The sequence below is a fragment of the Cibotium barometz genome, chromosome 5 (genome assembly GCF_041138505.1).
Source record: "Cibotium barometz isolate CiBa-2024 chromosome 5, ASM4113850v1, whole genome shotgun sequence".
NCBI classification, from domain to species: domain Eukaryota; kingdom Viridiplantae; phylum Streptophyta; class Polypodiopsida; order Cyatheales; family Cibotiaceae; genus Cibotium; species Cibotium barometz.
In genome coordinates this window covers 19,676,726-19,696,289 of record NC_141050.1, presented here as the reverse complement: position 1 = coordinate 19,696,289, position 19,564 = coordinate 19,676,726, and the positions used below count along the sequence as shown (strand labels likewise).

Below are 19,564 nucleotides of genomic sequence, written 5' to 3'. Positions count from 1 at the left end.
ATACAAGGGAAACTTAAGGCATCTAATCAAGTGTGAGTAAAGGATGGCAGGATGTTTATTGTCAAGTAGGATGTATAGATCATTATGACCCTCCACTCTATCATAGAAATTTCCTTCAACCACAAAGGAGTCCTTTTTTATGCGGTTGTCTCATACATCCTTCTCGATTGTAGTTGTCAACCGCTTTGGTGCAGAGCACTTCAGAATGTAGAAATCCTCACCCACTTCCTCGGCATTGATTGCAAAGTTATGCCCTATCCGTAGGGCATTGCTCAAATCATCATGGTGACCAGCATACATAGGCATATCAACACCACCATCATCGCTTGAAACATCATTTGCATCTTCATAATGTTCTTTGGGTTGTATCCTCAAGTACTGCCACATTTCCACATATGCTTTGTTTTGGCATCTCCTCCACTGACCGTGCACACAAGCATCACAAAAACAAGACAAGTTTCTACATCTCAATGCATGCCTATCTATACTTGAGTAACCATTCACACAATGCAAAGACCGTGATCCATTCACATGCATGCAATCCCAATGTATATCTCTTTGTAAATCACCAAACTTGATTTTCCAAAATACCTTGTTCACTCCTTTTTTGTGGATGACATGTGGTTTCCACTATTGCTCATTGCATTGAGAAATTCCACCACACTTGCTGCATTGTCTAATGTCCATCCATCTGGCTTCAACTTCTCACTTGTCATCAGTGCTCTCTTGATTACTCCTCTAGCCCCGTCATGCTCACCCTTGCCATGTATTGATCCAAAATAGTTATGCATCATCTCAATACCAGTGAGTTCAAATTACCTTGCAACAAAGTAGAACGGACGCCTTGATTTAAATAGCGATGCCGCACCGAGTCAGATCACACCCAATGTTGTTCTAGATTGCTGCTCTGTTCTTTCAACCACCTGTTATATGCAAAAGAAAACAATGATGCACAAACAAGGTTTCATGGACCTTGTCATCATCAGAGATATATAAATGGGTGGTCTTTTTGATATCGCTCATTGCCGAGTGCACGTAAGAGATGTGAACCAAGATGGTCACCTGGTTTGAATACCAATGCATTAACTGGATCTCACTCTTCACTTTGAAAGATAAATTTTTTGCAAAGTCCACCATTGAGACCACCACATCGTTTGGGAACTTTTGTAAACAATCTTTAAATTGGTCAGCCTGCCATCTGTAAATATAGTTATGTTTGATAAAAGTTGTTAGCTTGTCCTTGAACACAGAAATGGAACTTTTGCACCCTACTTGCCAAACTACAAGATCCTTTTTTTTTTTGTGGCCCTCTTCATCCACTTCTTGTGTCTCCACATCAGCAAAAAGCTTGATAGTTACCAAGTATTTGTTATCATGCTCCTCTCTGAAGCACACAATGCCATCCTTCTTGTACCACATTGACCACACATTTCTAACAAGCAACTCTTAGAGTGGAACATTGAATTCTCTGGTCTTGTACACAATAGGGACTCCCAAAGAGTTGTTAGGTTGTAAAATGTGGATTTTGTTGCTGCACATGTAATACCACCTATTTCAAGAATTACAATTGCAGTTACAAGAGCCAATCCATGCTGTGTCCAAACCTCCCTTGTCGCATTTAATTGAAGGCACTTTTAAGATACACAACCTGCACACGATACTCACAGCAGCAAGTATTTCGGTCCTTCAATTTGTGCACAAAATAAGGCTTGAGACCCTCAAAGCATCTAAGGGAAATCTTCACGTCAAGATGTTTGTCTTGAAATCTTCTATAGAATTCCACCTGTGCCAATACACCATGTAAATGTATAGTTAAAACAAAGAGATCACTCTACAAGAATTGTTTGCAATTGCAATTATAACTTACATCTAAGAGCACTTCGGATATTAACTGAGAGTACCCCAAAGTGTGCTTAGGAGGAGTACCTGGGAGTACTTGGAATGCTTTAGAAAGAACCTAAGAGTACTTCCAAAAAGTGCTTGGGAGTGCCTGAGCCCACTTGAAAGCACTCTAAAAAGTGCTTGAGACCTTTTGAAAGTACTCCAAAAAGTACCTAAGAGTACTCCAAAAAGTGCTTTGGGAGTTTCTGAGAGTATTTGGAAGTACTTTAGAAAGTACCTAAGAGTATTTGTAAGTACTCTAGAAAGAACCTAACAGTACTTGAAAGTACTTTAGAAAGTCCCTAAGAGTACTCCAGAAAGTGCTTGTTGGGAGTTCTTGAGAGTACATGGATATAGTTTAGAAAGTACCTAAGAGTACTTGGAAGTTCTTTAGAAAGTATCTAAGAGTACTTGTGAGTACCTGAGAGTAGTTGGGAGTACTTTAGAAAATACCTAAGAGTACTTCACAAAGTTCTTGGGAGTGCCTGAGACTGCTAGAAAGAATTCCAAGATGGACTTCACAGCACTCCAAAAAGTGCTTTTGGGAGTGGCTGAGACCACTCCAAAGTAGTCCAAAAATATGAGGACTCTAGATAGTGGTTAGGAGTGCTTGAGAGTACTTAGAAGGACTTTAGACATTGTTTGAGGGTTCTTAGGGATACTAGGTAGGGCTTGAGGAGTGCTTGAGAGTACTTAGAAGGACTTTAGACATTGTTTGAGGGTTCTTAGGGATACTAGGTAGGGCTTGAGGAAGTACATAGAAGTCCTTCAGACTAAGAGCACTCTAGAAAGTTCTTGGAAGTGCATGAGAGTACTTGTAAAGACTCCAAAAAGTACTTGAGAACTACTAGGTTACTTGAGACCTCCCACACATACTTAAAAGAACTCCAAAAAGTACTTAAGTACTTAGATGGGAGAAAAAATTGGATAAGAAAGTTGTACGAGCTTTGCAAAGTGCAAAGTGAAACACAATGCCACCTTAGCAAAGTGTTTGAGAGGATTTCAGAGGTAACTGAGAGCACATTCAAGGATAGATTGCACACTTGAGGAAAGTCAAGTAGATGCACTAGATGCATCGCAAAAGCCTTTCTACCAATCCTCTTTTGACATATATCTTTTTTGCTTGGGGAGACACGGGTCTTAAGTCCTTGGTACAGTGTAACAAATGTATGTCACTAACCATAGCTCTCAAGGGAGACACGGGTCTTAAGTCCTTGGTACAGTGTAACAAATGTATGTCACTAACCATAGCTCAAAGACTCTCAATACACTAGGAACCAGCTGAATTTTCAGAGCTTCGGCTAGAGTAGATGGTGATGCCTCATTCAGGAGAGCCAAGCCGACAATAATGAATGGCATCTAGGCATCGGGTTGTTCTACATGGGATACATATGCATAAGAAAGGAAGCTGATTGTTTGTCTTGACTCTGCATGGGGGGGGGAGAGAGAGAGAGAGAGAGAGAGAGAGAGAGAGAGAGAGAGAGAGAGATACGCATAACGATGGAAGCTATCTTGCCTCTATGTGTGTGTGTGTGTGTGTGTGTGTGTGAGAGAGAGAGAGAGAGAGAGAGAGAGGGAGAGAGGGAGGGAGAGTGAAAGATGGTTGCTACCAAGGAGGTCGTGGGCACGTAGTTGCAATTATTTGCAGACAATAATTTTTTATTTTCTTTATTTCCATTGTTTCCCCCCAAATTCACTACGTACAATAGTCTTTTCTTTTCTTTGTTTCTGTTGTTTCCCCCCAGATTCACTACATGAAAAGGAATGTCTAAGACACCCCTTTTTGGTACCACCAATACATGCTATGACCTGAATCCTAATGCAAAAGAGGAGATGGAAAGGCTAGATGCACTCTTGCAACAATGCAAAGCTAATACGAAGCAAGCTCAAGAGAGGATGAAACATTATGCTAATGCTCATCGGAGGCCATTGGAGTTCATGAAGGGTGATTGGGTATTCTTGAGGATTCCCAAGACAAGATATGGTCCTCTCAAGGGCAACACAAATACCAAGTTAGCTCATCGCTCTACTATGGGCCACACAAGGTGGTGAGGTATGTTGGTGAAGTTGCTTATCAATTGGCACTTCCATCAACCTCAAAGATTCATGATGTATTCCATGTCACATCTCAAACCTTACCTTGGGACGGAGGTATTTGTGCAAGATGAATTACCTCTAGTGAATCAGGAGGGGATGATTGAGTATGTATCGGAAGCAATTTTGGGTACAAGAGAAAGAGCTCTTCACAGCCGTACATTAGTGGAGTACTTGGTTAAATGGCGAGGGCTACCTAAGGAAGAAGCTTCTTGGCAACCGGCCTCTACATTGGAAGGATTTGAAGGGTTGTTGCACGCACTTTGGAAGCCGAATGAGGATCATGAACAGTGAATTAACTTGCTCGAAATTCTTGTAAATTCACTGTGGACAGCCCTACACTAATTGGATGCATAATGATTGAATGCTACTCAAGGTTCTCATGCCATTATGGGATAGATGTTATGGCTTGTTTTGAGGGATTATTGAGTAGTTTACAGCCATATACATGCGATTTTGGTTTCCCATACATGGTGTGAGCACGAGCTTCAAGTTTGACATGAGTCCATTGACATATACTCCATCCATGAGGATTGTAATTGTACATACCAATAGTTTCGAGGATGAAACCTTTTGGGTGGGGATGATTTATAACAAAGTGAAATGGTCTCACATGAATAATGGGCCCAAGGCCAATTGACCATGCCGATGGACAACACTTATGATAGTGTGAAAGGGTGGCCATGTATATGTGTCACATATGCCATATTTGGGGACCTTTTGATCATCATCAATATACAAGTCAATTACTCTCTCTTTTCTAGTCTAAACCTAGGCTAATCAACCTAATCTAAGCTAATCCAAGGTTAATTAGGATAATCTAAGGCTAATCAAGTTACGCATTTCTTTCAATAACGGTGGCTATAGCTTCGAAAAAATAGCGACGCTTTTCCAAATCCTTTTATAAAAGCTACGCTAAAACTGTCGCTAACCCCTCTTTTTGTTGTAGTGTATGTAGTGAGCCATATGCATAAGCCTATGAGGCATATGTGTATGTATAACCTTTATCCATAAGCTTAAAGCATGAGCCTAAAGGCATGCATAAGCCTTATGCATAAAAGCTTATGCATAAGATATTATGAGACATAAGGCTTATGTGTACGAGCCTTATGCATAAAAGCTTTAGGCTCATGCATAAGGTTTATGATTTAGGCTCATGCATAAGAGCTTATGCACAAGCCTCAGGCATACGAGCTTATGAGGCATAAAGCTTATGAATGAGCCATATGCTTTCAGAAAGGTAACATGAGCCTTATGTATGAGCCTCATATTAGTACGTATTAGAGAGGTAACAAGCCTTATAAAGGACGTGTATGCTTTAGGCTTATGCATAAGCCTAAAGGTGTTTGAAGGCATAGTTTTTAGGGTTATGCATAGCTTAAATTTTATGTAAAAGGTTTTTGAAGGTTTGTAAACTTCTTACAATATGAAAAGAGTTTTTGTATTTGAAGTAAGGAATGTTTTTCTTGTGAACATTGAGCATGTAGTGCTTTACGTACACAAAGAAAGAGGGATCATCATCACATAGATCTCTTTAGTGACCAAAGAAAGTGGGTGGTTGTGATTCTGTGCTCGAAAAAAAATGTTTATTTCAATCATAAATCTCAAAAAGATAGTGCTTGAAAGTTGGTGCTAAAATTGGAGAGAACACAAGGATTATATAGTGAGGAGGAGAAAAACACACTCTCTAATAGCACCCCTTTATGGCCCAAAAAAATCGAACTCTCGTCCTATGGGGTGGTGGGTATTGTCCCCACCCCAAAGGATTAATATACAAAAAGAAGGTCTTCAAAGCTTAAACTAGGAAGTTGGCATCCTTCTCTGAGGCTCGACTTTGCACCTTCAGCTTTCTCGCCAACCTTGGGCCTCTGCTCTTTCTTCTTTTACACCTGCACGTAACCTATCGATATCGACCCTCTGGCATACCTTATGCCTTTGTACATCCTCGGGCCTCTGGAGTCTGCACTACCTCTTTCCATTTTCCCGTCGTGGTTCTCCGCCTGTTCCCTGCTGCAAGCTATGCCTCTGCACTTTAATGCGCCTCTTTAACCCTACCTTTGGCGGCCTCAATGGCTCCATACCTGGCCTCGTCGCCTAGATTTCCTCTTTTTGCTTTACAGCTCTCCCTTCATTTTCTCGTCTCTCCTTTTCCAGCTTTTATCACAAGTGGGGTGGTGGTGGCTCTCTAGTACACTTGCTTTTGCTTTCTTTGCACTACAATGGTACAGCATCACATGGGTCGGTTGGAAAAGAGGGCATTGAATACTTAAAAAAATTAATAAGATTGAGATGGGACTGGGCGCACTCAATCCTCTTTCTCTCTCTCTCTCTCTCTCTCCTCAATCGCAAGCAATTGGGCTAATTTGCACCATTTCCCTCTAGTAAGCTCTCTTTCTCTCTGAAAGGCATTCTTGAAACACTTCTGGCTGGAGACGGACGGGCTGGGTCTCTCGTGCACAGGTCACCCTAATTGTTCTACATGCTGCTCTTGAAGCTACAAGATAACTGTTAACCATAGAACTGATGCTGTCGAAATACGCATGCATGCATGTAGGTACAAGGCGCAGCGGTTGAGTTGATCTCTCAATATGAGCAACAAGGTGCAGAGGTTGAAGTTCTATGAGAAGTCAAATCTTGCAGGAGCCGTCAGTTTTGTGGTGTCGAGAAGAGAGGATTCGGGTGACCGTGACCCCATGCTGAGGCTTCATGAATGCTTGGCAACCATCTGTGTGAGCAAAAAGAGTGGAGAAGTTATCGCGTGTCATATTGCTGCTGCACCCGCCAGCTCTGATCGCCGGTCCAAGCTACATATGAGCAAAAACGATGGCTGGGTAAGGCGGGGGAAGCGTTACATAGGCGGACTTCTCAAAGTCCTTGGCGAGATGAGCAAGTTAACTTCAGAACGTACACAACAGACATTGAAAAGGCAATTGCAGGATAGGATATACAAATACTGCAGGGAAAAGGTGCAGCACAGAATAGATAAGATGCTTAAGACAATAGAATCAGTGCAGCGAGATCATCTGCGGAAGCCGATAAAGAAACTATTCCCACACGATGATGCGGCCACGCTGAAAGAATTGGCGGCCAAAGCGGAGCTTCTAGTAGCCGATTTGAGCAGGCTAAGGGAAGACTTCAAGTCCACAAAGAGTAGTCTTGCTGAGAAATCGGATAGCTGCAGGGAGTATGCTCGCAAATGGGACAGTGATGATCGATACAAGGGTGTGCTAGAGATAGTGATGGAGAAGTTCCCTTCCATTGACAAGCGGCTACGGAAGGTGGCATCATACAGCAGGTCGATTGATGTGTTATCTGAGTGGGCAGTAGGGGGAGGCGAGTACAGGAAACACAAGGAGACATATCCTGTTCCGGCAGATGTGGTTTACAGCAAGCCTACTAACATGCCCCCCGATCAACTAAAGAAGATGAAAGATTGGGAGACCGTAGCCAAAAAATACTATCCTCTTGTTGCTACCAAGCATAATCTAAGCAAGCTCAAGGGCCTCAACACATTTCTTAATACTATGAACCCCCCTAAGAGCCTGTACCTCCATGCAGAGATGCACGTAGTGCACAGGCTGCTAGGCAAGGCAGCATCTGACGGTGAATATCAAGGCATTAAGCAGTACTACATAGGAATATCCAAGCTCTGCTGCTACCTTTGCTACAACTGTATCCGCGCCGTGAACGAGAAGCGGCAGCTTCAGCTCCACATCAACGTGAAGGGAACCCACAACAAGCTGTACAATACATGGCTTATCCCTCCCACGATCTCACAGCAGGAGCTCCACTCACTGGAAGAAAAACTAGACAGTCTTAACATGGCCCGGCTCAGAGGTGATCTGAAACAAGGAGTCGACAACGGAACTGATGAAAGTGCTCCCGTCAGTAGTCTTAGTCTGCTGTCGCTTGCTGCTGCCAGATAAATGCAAATGGGAATCATGCGAGAGTCTCTAAACAAGGATCGATCTGTAGGATCCGCTTAGAATTTTGGACAGGACGATGCTCTTCGGTGATAAGCCTTTTGTATTATGAACTCTGTACTCTTATTAAACTTTTTAAGGTTTATTAACGAAAATTAGTAACTTAACGTCAGTAATAAAAACTGCTACTTAATTGTTATTAAAAAACACAATTAAGTAAGTGATGCACCACTGAGAAATGACACGCCTTATGATTTATCCTTATGGATCATCTTGTTGATGGCACCTTTCAGGAGTTTGAGTCATGATTTAGAAGCTTGAGGAGTTGTAGATACAAGAGCAAAGAAAGAGATTCTAGCAAATTCTTCCTAGCATATGTGGATTGTGCCTAATACTTCTCCAAAGTTCCAACAAATTTTCTTTGAAAACCCATTTGGTGTAGACTCGGCCAGGGGGAGTCAATCAATAGAAAATCTATATATATTTTGAAAATCCATTACCTGTGAATTTTGAATATTTAAAAATGACTCTTTTTTCTAAACGAACTTACAACTTCGTTTCAAAATTACATAAGTAAATTTATTCCCAAAAAAGTGGATAAAAATACTTTTGAACTTATGTGATAGTACATTCACATATTCTTGAGCGAGACCTCCCAAGGGTGTAGATAACCTTGCATTTTGAAGGGCAATCCACAAGATTCCAAGTGTGTTCTTTAGGATATAGTCTTATTCTAATCAACTAAATTTATTCCAAAAAAGTGAATTAAAAAATAATTTTGAACTTACGTGATACATTCACATATTCTTCATGAGTGAAACCTCCCAATGGTGTAGATAACCTTGCATTTCAAAGGGCACTCCACAAGATTCCAAGTGTGGTGATAGAGTTATATTCTGTAACTCAAGTAATATATAGCTACTCTCTCGTGTGCGCTATGCCAAGCATTATGGAGTTCTAAATCATGAGTACATTTGTCATACGAACATAATTTATGAGATTCTCTCGAGCCCTATTTTGCTCTAACCTTCTAGATCTATGATCATCACATTACAAGGGAATTGCCCCATATCGATGCCCATACTGACATCCTAGCCTTAGGAATTTTTTTGCCTTTTTTCCCTCCTATCTCATCAGTATTGTGTTGATATAAGATCGTCGGTGTAAGCATCAAGAAAAGCGAGCATCGGTATAAGCGTCGAAATAAGTATATGAATAAGTGTCAGTATAAGCGTCGGAATCCGAATATACAAATGCTATAATTATGGACTCTGATATAAAACCGACGCTTATACCAAATCTCTCCTTTTTTTAAATGGCAGAATAAGATGGACTGGGACTGGTAACTTTCTCAACCCTAGTCTATTCCATTCTACCATTGGTACCACAATAGGTACTCAGATTTGAGAGAGATTAAAGAAACTGTGTTAGCAATTTTTTATTTCCATTTTTCTTTGTTTTACGAGCACAACTATGCTCATAGCCATTACCCTTATCCCTTGTAGTGTGAGCTAGGTGGGAGGATACTGATATGTATGCTCCTAAATTGTCTTCTTATTACGAGGTATCTAGCCAACCATGCATTAGGTTGGTACGCTACAATATGAGGGTTAATTAGGTAATAATTACCATTTATTCATGCATTAATATAACACTTCTTTGCAGTCCTGAAATGCAGTTTTGCCTTCCTGGATACTCTATAATGCTAACATGATCATTTGAGTACTGAGGATAACCCCATGCTAGTGAAATGATACACACAACCTACGCAAATACAGTAGACAATATTCCTTTAACAAAGCAAGCATATGAAAATCAATTAATTGATTGCTCAAATTTTCACACATATTAGATAAAAGAATAAACATTTTCTAATTATTAACCAGCACTTAATTCCGTCTTAATCTCACTACAACAGAATGAGGATGTAGCAACAAAAATAGCAGTGCTTTTATAACTAGAAGGGTATAGAGATGTTGAGCCCCTTTCGCTACCAAAAAGCTGCTATTTTCACTATGGGATCCTTGCTCAGCAGCAAAAATAGTAGTGTTGTTGAGCAGCGAAATTTCGCTGCTATTTTCGCTGTTGAGCAGCGATACAACTGTGTGTGAAAAAAAAGCTAGGGCAAACTAGGGAGTCTGCATAGGACTCCCCAGTCTTTCCTAGCTCTTTTCTTTTAATTAAAATAGAGTCATAATTTTTCGATACAAACATAAACTTGAAAAAGACATAAACTGAGAAGAATGCGAGTGAGCTAAATATGTATTATATTTCTCAAATTGTTGGGCCTTTGGCCATATACAAAAAATAAATCAAGGAAAAGGAGGCTACTCGGAATCCTCATCAGATTCCTTTGGCTCATCATCATCTTCGTCGTTGCCTTCATTTCCTTCTCCCACTTCATGCTCGTAGTTTGGATCTTCCTATTCCTCTTCCTTTGCATCCTACATACATGCAAACAAGAGTAAGGTAAGTATAAAATAATAAAACACAATTATATATCGATAAGAGGAGGGTTTAACAACTACTTATCTCATCTACTTGAGTCCCCAAATAGACTCGCTCAAGCGTACACTTCGTGTACGCATCCAAGCCCACAGACTGGGAGTTCTAGATCCATAATCGTACTCCTCTTTTGTTGGGCCACACCCAACAACCTCCCTCTTAAAAAAATAATTTAAAAAATATACAATTAGTTAAAGGGAACAATAGAGTACAAAACAAAGTACAAAACAAAATGAAAGAGGAGAAGGAAAATAGTAAAATAGATACGAAGCAAGCAAAGAAGGACTTTCCTCCCGAGCCGTGCCAGCCAAAGACCTTGACGGAACTCGTGACCATTCTTAAGAGGCCACAAAAATAGCCAATTCTAGAGCCCATATCTTTGGAACCAATTCGACCAAATTCTGCATTGCTAGATGTATATTATGCTCCAAATTTTAAGTCCCAATAAGTTCCCTTTTACAAGCAAATTCTCAACTTTGGAGAGATTTATCTGACTGGATGATTGGTGTGAGGCAGCTCAAGAACACAAGAAGGCCACTATAGCTCACCGACTCACCACCTTCAGAACACTCACAAGCACAAGGGGCACCACCAGCTTCTCTAGCTGGAAAGAAAAAAAATCTCTCTCTCTCTCTACACCACCCAGAGATACCCAAAGAAAGGCAGTTTCAACAGCTCACATGTTTCATTATAAAAGCCTTTTATCTGTCAACAAGGCTAAGCCACTCACATATCATCAACACAAACCCTGTTGTCCATTTACAAGGGGTTACATAAATTTTATTAATTTATAAGCTTCAACCCACTCTTCCTCGCACTCTCATTTATATCACATGCACAGCAAACAACACACACACACACTACCTAAGCTTCTTTTGGTCTCACCCCAGAGGCCTCAAACAAACAGCCCTCCCAGTAGAAAACCAGCAGCAGCTGCACCAACATGAATCCTGGCCTCTGCTTTCCACGCCTGCAGAACAGCTCGACCAGCAGCCTTCCTTCAATGAGGCGACCAACACCTTTAACCTGCAGCTCACCCACACGAGCTTGTCCACCAGAGCTACGCTCTTTGCCTACTTCTTTAGCTAACCTGTCAGTGCCCGGGAAGTCCCCAGCCAGGCTCTTCAGCACAATCACTCGCCAAGCTCTGCTCGTGCACAAGGCGGCTACATCGTGGTCTCTCTCTCTCTTTTCCGTCAGCTCACAGTTAACTCCAAGGGCGGCTCCCCTTTGCGCACACTAGCAGCAGCCACGTTTCCTCTTCTCTTCTTAAGTTTCCTCTATGAGCTGGGCGCCTTCTCTAGCGTTAACACCAGCTCATAACCCTTAACGCCAGCTTGAGTCTTTCTGGAAAGTGGTTTCCGCCTTATCACTGGCCAGCAACCCCACGCACCTCGATGTCAGCACTTGTGCCAGTCACCAGCTCGTCCCACTGGTTCCCACACGCGGCCCTCTCGACTTTCACACAGCCCTCGCTTTGCGCTGTCAGCCGCCGACCTTCGACGCTCGCCAGCACCTGTCAACTTTCACTCTGGCTCTTCACCAGGGAGCCCCACCACCTCTCTCTACACACGATCACTCGCCAGGCATCCTCTTCACTACAAGGCGGCTCCAGTACCTTCTCTAGCACTGCAGGGCACTCTGACTCTCTTCCACACAGCCCTCCGTCCACACCTTGCTCCTCGTCGGCCCCTCCTCTCTCTGTCGGTTGGCACCTTCCACACACCTTCTTCATGCCGTCGCGCCACCCTTCGAGATATCAAGCTGGCAGCCAAAAGACCTTCCACTTGGCTATTTATAAAGTGGCCAAGTGTATCATATTTTTTATTTATTTATTACTTCAAAATAATGGCCACCACTTACAATAGCCTCTCCTTCTCCTTGTGCTTCGGATTATCACACCCAGCCCATAACCTTTCCAAAATTATGCGAGAGTTGCCCACAGCCTCATGATCAGCATCATCACACCAAGACGGCCATTTCCAAACCTGAAAGATTCTCAATCTCAAGCATAAAAGCAATTATATTTTGATGGCGTCGCCTGAGGGATTTCAACATTTACAGTCTGAATTGAGCTCTCTCTCCACCTAAACCAGCATATCTACATTATTTTCACCAGAAGCTCATCAAAACCCATCATTAATATCCTCATGCTCATCCACCTCTTATTTATACACAGCCCAGACACCTGCTTGACGACTAAAAAGCTCATACAAATAAAAACTCCAAATCTCCAGTAGCTGTTCCGAAGAAAAATGCATTCACTGACTCACTCCAAAGCCATTTTGTCTGTACACTTGCCAGGGCATTCAGGGCAAAATTTATTTGCAAACCATCCACACCATATGTACACTGACTCAAAACAGCTTTACAGAAAAAAACCTGACATACTTTGCACCCCAGCCTGCTGAATCATTCATGATCAGCAGCAAAAAGCATTTCAAGACCTAAATCCATATCTAAAAACTGCCCTTCATCTGGAATCACATCTTCAGACACCGCATCCTGTATAATCACCATCAAACGTGCATAATACTTCTTTAGCCTGTATCCATTTACCCTGGAAGCATGTAAAGTCCCATCTAAATCTGCCAATTGATAGGTGCCATTTGCAAATCCTTGCATCACCAAGAAAGGTCCTTCCCACTTAATTTGAAACTTTTTATGAAAGGCATTATCCAGTCTGCTATTATAACGTAATACCAGATCATCCTTCATAATTCCTTTGCTTTTAATCGTCTTGTTGAACTTCTCCAGCGTCCTTGCCTGCATATCCTCATAATGCTTCAAAGCATTATCCCTGTTCAGCTGTGCTTCTTGTAAATATAATAGCCGCTCTTTAAAGACATCTTCAGGTTCTTCCAAAAGCTTTCCCAACATTTTAACAGCTGGTATCTCCACCTCAATAGGTAATAAGGCTTCCTTCCCATAAACAAGATAAAATGGAGTGAAACCCGTACCAGTTTTAATTGCTGTCCTGTATGCCCACAAGGCAACAGGCAACTCCAGATCCCAATTCTTGCCTTGTTGCTCTGTCACCTTAGATAAAATCTTGATCAATTCACCATTGAACCGCTCATTCAAGCCATTACACTGTGGATAGTAAGGTGTGGTAAAACTGTGACTGATCTTCATCTTTGTACACAAATAATCCATAAGCTCTGCTCTGAAACCTGGACCCTGATCAGAAAGCAATTCCAATGGCACACCAAACTTACAATAGATATCCTGATATACAAACTTTGCCACCTCCTTTGCAGTAATTTGTTTCACTGCCTTTGCTTCCGCCCATCTAGAAAGGTAATCAACTGCAGTCAAGATGTAACACTTTCCTCGGCTGGTAATAGGTAATGGTCCCACAGCATCAATTCTCCATTTTTCAAAAACATCATAAGCAAGAATTGTCTTCCTCATTTCAGGCTTTAATATCCGTTTACTGTGAGCTTGGCATTGTTTGCATGACCTGCACCAATGGTTAATATCCTTATGTATACTCGGCCATACATAACCTTCCTGCAATACCTTATGCAAGGTAATCTTTGAGGCAAAATGTCCACCGCATGCTCCCTCATGATTTTCCTTAAGAATTTTGTAGATTTCTTCCTTCCAAGGTACCCGTCGCATTATCAAATCAATTCCTTTCAAATACAAAGCATCACCAATCATCACATACCTTGCAGCTTTCCTGATGAAACCATATTTTTTTGATTTGTCAATACCATTAGGAATCATCCCTGTTAACAAAAACTCCTCAACATCCTGTAAATTCTCCCTGCCTGCCACAATAAAATGATGCATGAGCTTTACGAACAAAAACTTCACCAATCATTCCCTGGGCTGCTTCATGAGCCTCCTCATTATGGCCTCGATCCACATGCTTTAGACTCCAAGCTTCAAATTCCTTCAGCAGACCCTTTGTCTTGAAACACATTTCTTTGAGTAACATATTCTTTGACTTCCAAACTCCCAATACCTGTTTTACCACAAGCAATGCATCTCCTCGAATGCGAATCCTGTGTACACCATGCTTCAAGCATATTTGCAATCCAACTTCCAAAGTCAGATACTCCGCTTCATTGTTGCTATGTGCATCCACTTTAACACCCTTTTTAAAAACAAGGCAACCCTGTGGATCATAAAGCACCAAACCTCCTGAGGCTGCATCATGGCTTTTCCTGTAAGAACCATCAAAATATAATAAGTGTGCATTCACCAATTCAGCCGCATCCTCAACTGGCTTCTTGATGGTCTCCTCCTTTATAAGAAGAGGACTCTCCTTATATGTTAGTAGATCCGCTAAGGTAGCCCTGGTACTCTCTTCCACCAAGAATGAGAAAGTAAATTCCTGCAACTCAATCACCCACTTCATCATAGCTTTAGATAAATTTGTGCCATTTATCAACTGAGGCAAAAAAGTGTAGCTTGTCAAAAACACAAAAGGGCGAGGCAGTAAGTAATGGCGGAACCGCCTACATGCATATAGTACACTAACCATAACAAGTTCCACCTCTGATAGCAACCTTTCTTTGGCAAGTTTTACCCTGCTAGCACAGTAGATTGGTTGCATATAATGTGATTCTTTCCCCTTCTGTAACAACATGGCTCCAATTGCATCTTCACCTACTAAAAGATTGACATAAAATACCTGTTCCCAATTAAAAACCACCTCACACTCCTCCGTCCAATGCAAAGGATCATGCTTTGCTGCTTGCTGCAAAGGATATAACAACTATATAGATAGAGAGATGAATCGAGCCATATACTTCACCTTTTGCACAAAAGTAGCCAGTTGCCTTGTATTCTTTGGTGTAGGAAGAAGAAGAAGAGACTTGACTTTATCAGGATCTGGATCAATACCATTCTCTGAAATAACATGACCTAAAAGCTTCACCCTCGGTTCGGTTGAGCTAAAAAACACTTTTTTGGATTTAATTGACCACCACACTCATCATAACGCTGAAAGACTGTAGCCAGCTTATCACAATGCTCTTGCCTGGAGCTGTATATACAAAAATCATCAATAAAATCCTTCACAAACTTGTCCAAAAAAGGATATAATACCCAATTTGCCCTTCTCTGATAGTAGGCTGGTCCATTCATCAATCCAAAAGGAAGAACTTTGTAGCAGAAACACCCCCACGGTGTAATGAAAGTCGTCTTGCGCTGATCTTCTTCTGCAATCTTTAACTGGAAATAACCTGAATACCCATCACAAACACTATACCTTTCATATCCAGCTACAGTATCCAAAATCTCATCCAAAAAAGGTAGGGGGTAAGAATCCTTCTTCGTAGCAGCATTCAAAGGCTTAAAATCCACACATATACGCCACCTGCCATCCTTCTTTGGACTCACCACCGTAGGACTTACCCACTCAGCTGTATCCACTAGTGTAATGAAACCTGCACTCAACAGCTTATCAACTTCCTCTCTCAGGGCCTGCATTTGTTCTCGTCCCATCCTGCGAAGCTTTTGCCTAACTGTTTTTACACCTTCCTTTAATTCAATCCTCAGGTCTGGCCCTTTAAATCCTCAAATCTCTCTATAAGAAGTGATGAATAATTCTGGAAAATGAGACAGCATATTAACATATCTAACCTTTTCTCCACTCGAGAGATCCGGACTCAGCATTCCTTCAATCAGCTCCTGCAGTAATTCCTCGATCACCTCTATCTTTGGCTGCAGTAATTCCTCGATCACGTCATATGACCCCATAGTATCTTCTCCCTCAGCACCCACTTCATGCACTTCTTTATCTTCATTACTTTGTTGCTTTGATATAAGAAAAGCCACATCTGCCCCTTCTCCACTAGAAGCAGTGGTCGATGAATCCGTCTCTGATTCAGAAGTAGTGGTGGTAGTTTCCTCTTCACTTGAATCATGTGGCCTCTCCCACACATCATTTAAAGATCTCCTACTATGCATCTCAAAAGATTTTTTATTACCCTGCTTATTATGCAAAGAAATGGTCCCATACCTCCAGTCTTGTACTGCACCCACCACTCGCAACCAGGGTCGTCCAAGAATGATTGGAAAAGCACCCAGACCCGTAGGCATCACATGAAAATCTACAGTAGCTTTGACATTAAAAGCTTCAATTTCCAATTCCTTTATCATACCAAGACATTTTACCTTTTGATGATTAGCCATCCTGATTCGAAACCCAGAAACCCCAGACACCCTCAAGCCTGACTGCTCCACACATGATTGGGTAATCACACAGATTTGAGCTCCTCCATCTATATAGGCCTGACCAAGGCTCCTGCCTTTACTCCACACCTCCACAATAGGGCAAATATCTGGAAACTCCTCTAAAGATAGTACTTTAACCGACCTCTTCCTTTCCATTGGATTCACCAGTCTCTTCCATTGTCTTCTCAATTTTGGCACCATCTCCACCAACTGCCCAAAGGTGATGTTGGCCTTCCTGTTCACCAAATCAGATTTCAAGTCATAGCTGGTTTGCCCATCCCCCAGTGGGAAGTCTGACACCTGGAACCTTCTACGAGGCTTCCGTTTCCTTTTGGCTTTCATATCTTCTCCTTCTTGCTGCTTCCCCTTCTTACGGCTAGGTCCAGCCACCCCTTTTCCTTCTCTTTCATCCGTTGTGCGTTTGCCAACAGGCATCACATCCCCTTCCTCTCTCCCCTGAACATTCTCCAAAGTAACAACATTCATGACCTTTGCCTTCCCCTTCTCCTCACAGCTGTGATTCCACTGGGGCCTGCTTGATCCCTGATATCAATACCATAATCATTTGACCTGTCAGGTAACTGTGAAGGTAGTGGATACATATCACCACCCATACGCTAAGGTTTATCACAATCTGTACTCAGATGACCAAGCTCACCACAATTCCAGCATGTAGGGATGAAACGACGGCCCCTATCATCGCGACCACGTCCATACCCTGCTTGTCCATCTCCCCCCTCATGATTGTTGCCACGGCCTCTACCACGTCCACCACCTGTACTTCCCATTAAATTTAAGCTCAAATTCTTCATAAGATCAACCATCTGTTTCATATCCTGCGCAATCCCTCATCAGAACCTGCAGGAACCATAGGTACTCCTTGACTAGCTTGTGGCACCATCTGCATAGCTTGGGCTTCAGTGGGCTTCATCCTCTCAATCACTGCATTCATGGGTGTAGCCTCCACTGCATTCATGGGTGTAGCCTCCACTCTACGAATCTCCAGCTGTGCTACAACTGGAATCATCCCCAGCTGATTCATTTGTTGCAGCTTCCAATCTTTTGACTTAGCAATTTCTACCGCATCCTCAAAAGACCTGGGCTTCTTCAATTCCACTTTCCAGCGAATACTCCTTTTAAGCCCAGCTACAAACTTGTTTTTCTTCATCATATCAGGCGGCACCTGGTCTTCCCTAAAGCCCTGCATAGAGTCTCCCATAGCAAAGAAAATTTCTTCATATAATCATCTAATGATTTAAACTCACCTTGTGTCAGAGCTTGCACCTCATGCCAAACCTTGTCGGGGTCTTCTATCTTCTTGAACCTGTTGCTAAGTGCTGTCTTTAATCCATTCTCAGTCATATCAAGATGTGGAACAGCAACCCTCAATGACTCCTCATAAGTCCTGTACCAGGTCCTTGCATCCCTTTTCAAACAGATGCTCAGAAGCCGCAACACCTGTACCGACTCATTAATATGGTTGCTTATGCATGCAACCTCCATCCTTTCCAAGAAGTCTGCCACATCCTCATTAGGGCTACCATAAAACTCTGGATAAGACATCATTTTCACCCCCAAACTTCACCTCAGATCCCAAGAAAGCACTTTCTCTGAAACTCTCAACACCTAAGGCACACACCCTGATAACTGAAGGAAATAACAGAGCAATCCTCAGTCAAACCACCATACCAGAAAGAGCAACTCCTTAGTGGGGGTACCAGAAAGATGTGAGGCAGCTCAAGAACACAAGAAGGCCACTATAGCTCGCCGACTCACCACCTTCAGAACACTCACAAGCACAAGGGGCACCACCAGCTTCTCTAGCTGGAAAGAAAAAAAATATCTCTCTCTCTCTACACCACCCAGAGATACCCAAAGAAAGGCAGTTTCAACAGCTCACATGTTTCATTATAAAAGCCTTTTATCTGTCAACAAGGCTAAGCCACTCACATATCATCAACACAAACCCTGTTGTCCATTTACAAGGGGTTACATAAATTTTATTAATTTATAAGCTTCAACCCACTCTTCCTCGCACTCTCATTTATATCACACGCACAGCAAACAACACACACACACACTGCCTAAGCTTCTTTTGGTCTCACACCAGAGGCCTCAAACAAACAGCCCTCCCAGTAGCAACTGCACCAACATGAATCCTGGCCTCTGCTTTCCACGCCTACAGAACAGCTCGACCAGCAGCCTTCCTTCAATGAGGCGGCCAACACCTTTAACCTGCAACTCACCCACACGAGCTTGTCCACCAGAGCTACGCTCTTTGCCTACTTCTTTAGCTAACCTGTCAGTGCCCGGGAAGTCCCCAGCCAGGCTCTTCAGCACAATCACTCGCCAAGCTCTGCTCTTGCACAAGGCGGCTACATCGTGGTCTCTCTCTCTCTTTTCCGTCAGCTCACAGTTAACTCCAAGGGTGGCTCCCCTTTGCACACACTAGCAGCAGCCACGTTTCCTCTTCTCTTCTTAAGTTTCCTCTATGAGCAGGGCGCCTTCTCTAGCGTTAACACCAGCTCATAACCCTTAACGCCAGCTTGAGTCTTTCTGGAAAGTGGTTTCCGCCTTATCATTGGCCAGCAACCCCACGCACCTCGATGTCAGAACTTGTGCCAGTTACCAGCTCGTCCCACTGGTTCCCACACGCGGCCCTCTCGACTTTCACACAGCCCTCGCTTTGCGCTGTCAGCCGTCGACCTTCGACGCCAGCACCTGTCAACTTTCACTCTGGCTCTTCACCAGGGAGCCCCACCACCTCGCTCTACACACGATCACTCGCCAGGCATCCTCTTCACTACAAGGCGGCTCCAGTACCTTCTCTAGCACTGCAGGGCACTCCGACTCTCTTCCACACAGCCCTCCGTCCACACCTTGCTCCTCGCTGGCCCCTCCTCTCTCTGTCGGTTGGCACCTTCCACACACCTCCTTCACGCCGTCGCGCCACCCTTCGAGATATCAAG

At 42.8% G+C, this 19,564-nt stretch overlaps 1 protein-coding gene across 1 annotated transcript; it reads left to right on the top strand.

The window, feature by feature from the left end:
• The first annotated feature begins 6,309 nt into the window (after positions 1-6,309).
• Positions 6,310-8,044, top strand: LOC147638175 (uncharacterized). The gene is made up of 2 exons (XM_086798104.1): positions 6,310-6,435; positions 6,530-8,044. Exon 2 carries the CDS (start codon positions 6,564-6,566, stop codon positions 7,899-7,901), a length of 1,338 nt encoding a protein of 445 aa, XP_086654230.1. The 5' UTR covers positions 6,310-6,435; positions 6,530-6,563; the 3' UTR covers positions 7,902-8,044.
• Positions 8,045-19,564: the final 11,520 nt, after the last annotated feature.